Raw genomic sequence first — 9,630 nt, 5'->3', positions numbered from 1 at the left:
CTACTCTATATTTTTGTTATTTCTGTGCATCTGAAAACTCATCAAAATAAATGTACAGCACTATTGTATTTTTCCTACTAGGCTACCTGGCAATGTTTGAAGCACATTTAGTAATACTCATGCTGGCAGTGCTGGGAAAGGGCCTGGAGAAATTTGCTAGGTAATGCTCCTCCTCACAGCCATAATGGCCAGTGCTGTGGAGGCCCCAGCATATTGTCAGTAACATGTTTACAAACCCAGTAGAGCAGAGTCTGGCAGGAGCACAAGGAATTGCATTGCAAGTACTCGTAGACTCCCTGAAGCCACCAGCACATTTCATTTCCTTGACTTGAGTAAAACTGGAAAATCCATGTAATATACCAGAAAAGCCATTTTCTTGTTTTGCAGAATATGCAGTATATATCCACTCACCAATGAAATACAGCCAGCTGTGTGGTGGAACATGGCAGATTTTTAAACATGCACAGCAACGTGATAATAATTAAGGTCAAGGAATAAAAAAAAAAACTCACAACATATCAAGCTGAAATTGCATGGACAATTTAAGAGAGCGAATGCTCCTAACCCAGATTTGGAAAGAGCACCAGGGTTAAATAGTTGTGTGCTGATGAAAAAGCACCAGGGGATCTTTAATGACCGCAAGTCTTATCTGATATGAGCAATTTGCTCAAGTGCTATTCTTCCTGCAGTGCCTGCTCTTTTTACATTGCTTTCCTCTGCTAATGCTACCTTTAGTTTGAAGATAAAAGCTTTGTATACACTACACTTTTGTTGATACAAGTTTTGTTGTTCAGGGGTCTGAAAAAAATACCCCCTGAATGACAAAAGTTTTACCAACGAAAAGCGCCGATAAAGCTACTGTCTCTCGTTGGGGGTGGATTAATTTTGTTAGCAAGAGAACTCTCCTGCCAACAAAGAGCGCTACACTGTGCACCTTTTAGCGGCACGGCTATGTCACTAAAAGGTGCGTAGTGTAGAAGTAGCCTAGATGTCCAGTAAAAAGGTAAACTGGAGTTTATGCTATTCACTTTTGTGCCTTTCTCTGCTACGCCCAGCCCTCCTCATGTAGTTGTCATCCTCCTACTCCTTTCCTCCAGATGATCCTCTCTCCCCTAATGCACTGCTGGTGGTCTGCTGCACGCTATGCAGCTGTTTTTCCCACACTATGCAAAAATCTCCTGTCTCTTCATGCTTCCAAACCCCACCTTCCAGTTGCCATGTGTGGAAATGTGGGGGAGAAGACTTGAAATTTCATTTTTTATAGGCTGTTTAGAATGATAGCAAAAAAAATCAGCAACATTTAAGCCCATCAACTAAACCATTTCGTGCATTTGCATGGGCAATGTCTCAGGCTGGTTCTTAAAGACCTCATAACTCTTCATGGAAAATATGAACAGCTGACATAAAGAGCTGCAGTGAGGAAGCAATTTGCAGCGCACAAGAAATTTTATTGGACCTACAAAATCCAAAACTAGATATGCATTCTTCGGCATCATATGCTGGCACCTTATCTAGTTCCTAATTATTTGCACAGATAGAAAGCCTCTTGCAACAAAGTTTTTAAAAATCCACTATTGAGAAACAATTCTGCTTCTATACAAGAGACTGTTATATTTACTTCATTGTTCTTTATTGTTAAGAACATATGCATGCAAATAATAAAATCTTTGTATGCTATGATGAAGATTCTGGCTGCCCCTCCATGAGTGTGCAAAGGTAGGAAGGATGGAGATGGTCCAATTAACCCTCTGACCTCCCTTATTCACCTCAACAAGGGCGAGCCAGGATTCAGTTCTTGTTCTCTTTGGGTGAAATGCATCCCTATGCAGAGGGCCTGCACAAAGGCTCTGCATCACTTAAGTACTCAAAATAGGGCTTGAGTGGGACAAGTGGTCCCTAGACCTTCTGCTGGCCCTCAGCACCTGGTGGGCTTTTTCCCTTGAGGGCAAGGTGTGAGGAAAGATTAGCTCTGCTAGTGGTCACCTGCTGCCTAGTTACTATGTTGATAGGTGGATTAGAAATGCCAAAAGAAAAGGAGTACTAGTGGCACCTTAGAGACTAACCAATTTATTTGAGCATAAGCTTTCGTGAGCTACAGCTCACTTCATTGGATGCCAGTGGTACAGTGGGCCCACTTCATTTTTGCCATTCTGAAAGCTAGTCCCAGTTTGAAAGCTACTTATCCATCCACTGGAAATATTGGTAGAAACAGTAAATAATTGTCAAGACTCCCCAGTGTACATTGATTAGATAGGCAGGGCCTGGATATATTTCCCCTTCTCTGTGCACCAATCTGAAGTTCTTAACTCAAGTTAAGACCACATGCTTAATTAAAAGGAGATGCAGGAAAAACCCAACCTAGTTTCAGTCATCCTCACACACAGCACCTCAAAAATACTACTTCCAATTCTCCCACCCACACCTCATCATCTTTCAGTCCTTCATTCAGACACCACTGAGCAAACCATTTTACAATGGTGGGTAGAAAAAAGGCACAAGACTTGGTGAACTTGTTTTCCAAAATTAAGAGCTTTAATAAACATCTAAGCTGCTGCTCTGCATAACATCCCATCACAAAAACCACTTTCCCCCATTGTGGGTACAATCAGAAGTGAAACAAATTTGTTCCTTTAGAATGAATAGCTGTAATGAGTCCATGGCCACATAAATACAGACCCCAGGTAAGAGTGGACAGAGAACCCAGCACCCGCAACACTAAAACCATAAGCTCCTATTACTTGAGCTAAAGTTAATTCATTATCTCCAAAGGGCAGGACTCTTATCCTCCATGCCAGAGAGAAACATGATCACATGCAATATGCTAACAGACAGTTCTTGAATCTGAAAATCAAACTTTAACTCTCTTTATATAGTTTTTTCCATTTCTGGCAAACATTTTTGAAATTGCAATTTATGTGCTGATAAAGTGCTCACATTCAAGGACTTTGGAAAAATCTAAGTCATAATAAAATCACAAATTCGATAGTGTTGAAATGCTCCGTGATTTTCTTCTTCCTTTTAATCAGACATTATTGCTACTGGGTTGCCTGCCTTCCCTGCAGTAATTCTGCATGTGAAATCTGTAGCAGTACATCCTGAGGCATAGAGAAAACAGAGGGAAGGGAGAAGGAGAGGATGAATAGAGAAAGGGACAGTGCTATAATGCTGAGATGGAAATAAAGGAGGAATCATAAGATGAAAACAGGCAGGCACATGTGAAGCGAAAATGTATGCAACATATGTGAACACTACAAGTAGCTTACTCTGTGTTTTGAATATTGGACATATAAGTATATCTAGACTTATATGCACTGTTATGAAAGGAGCCATCTTTATTGTTGTAGTAAGCTCACATATGTAACATACATACAAAGTATAACATATGTGGATATGAAACACATGTCCTCATGTACTTCCTTCCACACATGGGAAATCATAACAGGCAAGAAGAGGACCAGTATATTTTATAGAAATATGTAAATATATACACACAATACACATAAATGGATAGAGAGAGACAGAGAAATGAGAAGACAAGAAGGAATAGAGAAGGAAGTATTTAAAAATAGCAAGAGGTAGGAAAAAAGAGGATTAATTTTGTATGATTTTTCAATGCCAAACCATAAACACAAGGACACTCAGCAGATCATACTTAGTCAATGTTTCCACATTTTTCTGCTGTTTTCCATAGTTGGGGCAAAGATGACAAAGGTCTGAGCCAAGCTTTCCATTGGCCCTGACTTTAAAATAGAAGTGTCGATCCACTATACAAGATGTCTTATTTCGGCTTTACATCTGCAGTTTAATTTTCAATATTTGTACACCTGCTTCCCATGTAGAAACTTAGAATGCAGAAGCCTATAGGCATCCAGATGAACAGAAAGTGCCAGACATAAAGACGTGATATAACAGATAATACAGCATATTATGGCTCAGATTCTCTCCTGTGCTGAGATCCGCTCAGTGCAGGGGTACTGGGTGGCTGAGACAGTTCTGTGGGCCAGTTTGTGCCAGCCCCAGGCCAAAAGAGACGACATGCCATCTGTGGATCAGGGCTATATGCCAACTGTACTCTGCCTCTGCCCTCCTCCAATCTGTGACACATCCCTCAATGCTGGGGCAAAGGAGGATGGTAGGAGACAGCTCTCACAGTTTTACACCCAGTATTATCAGCCCAAAGTGTTTAAAAATCAGGAGGCAGGCCTCAAATTGACTTAACAAGTATGAGATTAAAAAAAAAGTTTGACTCTATTTACCTTCTCATTTTTGATCTTTTACTGTTCATGTTTTCAGGCTTTTCTCTGCAACCTAGAAGGCTAGAAACTTGTTTAAAATATAAAAAGAGTGCTGAGATTCTGATGTAATCACATGACTCTAGGAGATGAAGCTTTAAGAAAAACAAACATAGCAAGACTCAGGACAAAATTGCAAGAATTGGCAAAATTGTTTACATCAGCCGAGTGTTTCACCTTTGCTGGGAGGATTCTCACCTGGCCAGCTATGGCCAGACGGGCTCCTTTGCACCACCTGAGTAGCAAAAAGTAACCAGCCTGGGAATAGAATCTGACCCTTTAACACAAGGGAGTAAAAAATGAGTGGAGAACACAGATTAAAGTAAATGGTGGATTCTCTGTAACCTGAAGTCTTTAAATCATGAGTTGAGGACTTCAGAGCTTATGGATCTGTTACAGGCTCTGTGGCCTGTAATGTGCAGGAGGTGAGACGAGATGATCATGATAGTCCCTTCTGACCTTAAAGTCTATGAGTGATTGCGCAGGCAAAGCGAGGCCCTACACTAAACTTGATGGATTTCTGTGTTAGTTGGTATGTAACAGGATAACTCTGGAACACCACATCTGATCCATTCCAAAATTTCAGGGAATATTCTAGACATCAGTGGCAGAACCCTACTGATTTTAGGGTAAATTGTAAAACCTGAAAGGGAAAATGGGGGACACACAGAGCCCGCGGATAGGGCTGAGAACACCCAACAGCTTTGACTGGCTCTGTCATGGTCTATAGATCAAAGAACCAGTCAAAGGGCAGCTATTAACACCCCTGTACAGCTCTGCCCAGATCCCAGTGGAGTCTAAAATATTGTCCACCAGAATGACTTATCTCCTAGACAGAAGGAAAAGAAATAATAGCAGGGGGACCCCAAAGCGACTCTGCATGCAGAACATTTGAGTTGTCGGGGACATGAGGTGGTGGCATTTTATGAAAAAGAGTTACCCATAAAAATTCTATAAGGTCTGCAATAGTATTTTTCTCACTAGATGCCCTCCTAGAATTCATCTGATATCAGCTGTTTCCAGACAACTGTTCAAATAAAAAGCATATGGAGAATGCCAAGAAAAGGAGCAACGGGCCCTTTAAAAAAGAAAAGCAGGGAGGTAGGCGAGAAAGAGAGAAGAAGAACCAAAATATAAGTGAGCATTGCTTGTTTCATCTATTAGCACAAGGCAGTGTTTGCAGTTAACATTTAATTAATTTAATCAATTAATTCCGTTCAATTCACTGGCCCACACTGACTCTGAAGCCTCCTAGAAACAGAGACCTTATGACAAGGTGATCATTTCCCCTTATCTGACGGCTAACAAGGTATTATGTGACCATGCAAAGCTACTGTCTGCCTTGCTAATGTGTGAGAGTGGTTTTCCCTGGCTGGCTGATTCATTTTCAGCCTCTGAATGGGTCTTCTTCTGCTCAGTGCTATTAGTCCATAACTTAAGAAAATTCACTTGCAAATGTGTATACTGAAATGAAAGAGTAATAAAAGAATATTGAAATGTTTCCAAATAACTACAGCGCACTGCAATTTAAAGAGGAATGGGAGAACGTAAACATCTAATAATTTGACTTCAACTCTCAAACTCAGGGTTATATAGGAAGTAGGGGCCCGACTCTGGTGATTTAGAGCCGGCAGCCCTACAGCAACCACACCTCACAGACTCCAGTATTTGGACATGCTCTGAGAATGGCTGCAAGTTGGAAGGGGTGGTGCAGGCAATGGCTGGAGTCTTTTGCATAAAACCACCTCTGCCCCTCCACGTAGGATGAGTTATCCAGGAGGCACAGCACAGAATCCAGCCCTGGTATTCCATCATAAATTACTTCACCTTTTTATATTTCTGACTTCCTTTTCTTTGCATTACTGAATTTATTTTTGGATACTCCCTGTGAATTCTGAAGATTTTCATGTTAAATGTGAAATAATTTGACAGTCCAAAGTCTTAACCTATGCTTACTTTAGACATCATGTTCTTTTCACTACTACATATAAATAAATGACACTAGTTATGGTAATTTTAAAATTAATTTAATAAATTATAATCAGATTAAAACAGTCATTTGGCTATTTCAATATTACACATCTCAAATACAAATTTCTAGTGCACACACTGCATTCAGAAACATGGGAACTTGAAGATCGGCTGCAACCAACATTATAGGAACCTGCGGAGTTTTAGCTCAATCAGCCATTTTTTCCTTTCCTTCTGGAGATACCCCAGTGAGATTATTCTGTTTATGGAGCTTTCAAAGATTGCTGCTGATGGGTGAATACATTTCAATGTAAAATGTGTGACATTTAGCAATAATATAGCACACTCATCTCCATGGTACCTATCCACATCATTTAAATCAAACTCGCAACACTCTTGTGAGGTAGGTACTTTTATCTCCATTTCAAAGATGGGAAAACTGAGGCACAGAGTGAATAAGTTACATGGTCAAGGTCACAAACTGGGAATAAAACCTAGATTTGTTGGCTACTACGCCTGTGTTTTAACAACTAGATCACATTTCCACAATCTGAGTTAGAAATATTTGATTTCATTTATCTAATCTCTTAATCAGAGATTAGAATTCTACCAATGTATGAGTAAATTTATGAATTAAGGATTTAAACCCAATACTTTTAATCTGAATACTTCTAACATTCCCAAGGAACAATTTGTTCATCTTTTAGAAAAGGGTCTGAATCAAAACCCTGGATCCAAACATTCCCACACTTTATGAAAGGTCTGAGACTCATCTCTATTCAAACTGACACCTGTTTTCCCAATTAAACATATTTTAGGGATTGAGCATAGCCCCAGGTGATAGGCACAAGCAATTTGTCTTTCTAATTGACTGAACATTTTGGGTAAAAAATAGGCCTGATGCTCAACTCCACTGAAAATCAAACCCATTTTATTTAAATATAGAGTTAGGTGGCCAGGTGGAGGCATCCAACTTGTAAATGCTGGCATCAATTCTCTGCTACAGCTAAAGTCTAAAACTGTGGGTTGACTAAAACCAGGATATTTATGCACATCTGAGCTCTCTATTACTACATCTTAGTACTGTAGAGAAAAATGAAAAAACAAAAAACCCAATACAACTACATTTTAATCCAGGTATTTTCACCAGTTTGAAGTTTGCAAGGCATCCTAAAGTTTTTTAGCTTCTTGATTTTGAGTATTTTCTTTTTTTAGTCTTGGAACCACTAAAAGTTGGAAAAGCATAAGGAAAGAAAAACAACCCATCTCCTCTATTTCTGCTAATCTTGCTTTTCGGAGCCTCCCCCCGTTTTCCTATATCACTAGAAATAATCAAAATAGCACCTCACACAGGACAATAGATCCATCTCCCTTAGGATCACTTTGATATGTGTGTGTCTGGGGGTTCGGGTGGGGGTCAGGGCAACTAGAAATTAACAACCTGATCCTGCAAATGCTTTGTGACAGGAGTTACTTTAGTCAATGGAGCAACTCGCTTGTGTCAGTGTTGGTGAGGTCAGTCCTAAAGTTGTTGGTAAATGTGGGTGTACTCCTTAAACAAATTAACCTAAGCTGCAAGCCTGCATTATACAACACATATGATATATCATCTAGTTAATTGAAAACATTTCAATTAATACAAATCAGTTATTGTATCATGTTGTTTTAAATCATTTTCCTGTCTCAATTACTCATCCTTATGTAGTTGTATGTTATGAACACACAATTGGGCACGGCGCTGAGATTCTACTGTAATTCAATCATTATGGAAAAATTTACATTCACATTCTTTTAGATTTAGTCTCTATGGAGACTACCAGGTTGCAACAAATATGATTTTAATTATTGCTATTGTGAAGAATGTTTTCCACATATGGTTACGTACTAATAAAGTGATTGAAAAATGCTATTATTTTTACATGCTTTTTAAGAATATTGTGATCCCTTGAATGTAAAAAAAAAGTGCCGTGAAAGCACAAGAAAAAAATATAGGGACCTTAAATTTAACTTGGGTAGGCAGGAGAATCAATATTTAAAAGATCAAATAAAACCACATGACCATTTTTAATACATCTTTCAAACCTTCATAAAACATCATGATTCCTACCTAGCCTGTGTGAAATGCTTGCATTTCAGAAAGAGGCACCGTCAACTTATTTCAAGCAACTTTGAAGCATATTCCCAAGGGCTCTTTCCATAATTCACTGATGTTTTGCTGTATTGGAGATCAGTTGCTTCATAATTTGTACTCCCCAGAATGCAATGCAGAGTGAAAATAAAACCTACAATATAAAGAGCAGAGTGAAAAACATTAGAGAAGCTTTCTTAGTTAAAAATTATATAGTAATTATGGTAAATGGATAAAAAGCAGAACTCTCCCAAGAGACACATCAATATAAGAATTCCAGGCATATTGTTAAATTATGAAGAATAGATGTTGGAGTCTACAGGCTTTAGGAATTTAATGGAAAGAGTTTTTCTCCCCTTCTCATAGTTTGCACTTCCTTGACATGTTACTAAACTTCTTTCAGTCCCTACCACTGAAAGAACACATCTATCCCTGGAAGATCCATTAAATATAGAAGTATTTTATTTAGAGAAGAAACATATTTAAGCAATAATGACTGAGGAACAGGGCATTTCTAGGGGATTAATGACCGGCTGGTAGATGATGATCACCTGAAGTACAGCCACGGGCCATTAAGCCCCAGGAAATGTCCTCAGCTGAGATTGTTATTACTATTATAAGTTGGAAAAAAAATCATGGGTGTATTTTTTAAATGGGGTGATGCAGTTCCTTCTCCTTCTCTTTTTTTAAATTAAACTCTTTATTGTGAGTTTGTTAAAGAATGCAATGTAGGCTGGTGGGGGACTATTTCAAATTATAGCTGTTATATCCAGAATGACAAATCACACTCTGCAGAATTAGTTTGGCTTCAGAGTTCTACAAAAAATATTGATTCAATGCCTACTAAATTCAGGGTTGCTAATATTAAATGCAAAGTACTGCATTCATGAAACTATAAGGCTGCGCCAGTGGGAAAAAACCGCAGAGAATATAAATGGGCCACATCCAACCTTGCATCACAACAGTTCTGTGCTGCTCCACTGCCACAAAGCTGACCTAAAGCCAGTTGAGCCAACCACAGGAGGAACTGAGCAGAAGCCCGCTGCGTGGTCATAGATTTTAATTTTCTCTGGATCCTCCAGTACATTCTGTGCAACAGAGCCTGAGAAATTTGAACAGACTGTGTGATCTAGTGATTACACTAAAATAACGAGAAAGTTTGGGGAGATTAAAGGCTGTGGACAGCAGGACAGAGCATAAATGTACCCGACTGCTACCTTTGAACACATTTTGGAAAAT

General features: G+C 39.1%; 1 protein-coding gene across 1 annotated transcript in view; it reads right to left on the bottom strand.

Annotated features, from left to right (window-relative positions):
• Positions 1 to 6,155: 6,155 nt before the first annotated feature.
• AGMO (alkylglycerol monooxygenase) overlaps positions 6,156 to 9,630 on the bottom strand; it is a 265,665-nt gene continuing 262,190 nt past the window's right edge. Inside the window, exon 13 of the mRNA XM_074943355.1 lies at positions 6,156 to 8,545. Coding sequence (XP_074799456.1) covers positions 8,465 to 8,545 — 81 coding nt within the window. The 3' untranslated portion in view covers positions 6,156 to 8,464. The remainder of the gene's footprint in view (positions 8,546 to 9,630) is intronic.

This window comes from Natator depressus, chromosome 2, assembly GCF_965152275.1.
Source record: "Natator depressus isolate rNatDep1 chromosome 2, rNatDep2.hap1, whole genome shotgun sequence".
NCBI classification, from domain to species: Eukaryota; Metazoa; Chordata; order Testudines; family Cheloniidae; genus Natator; species Natator depressus.
This window is presented reverse-complemented; position numbering and strand designations above follow the sequence as displayed.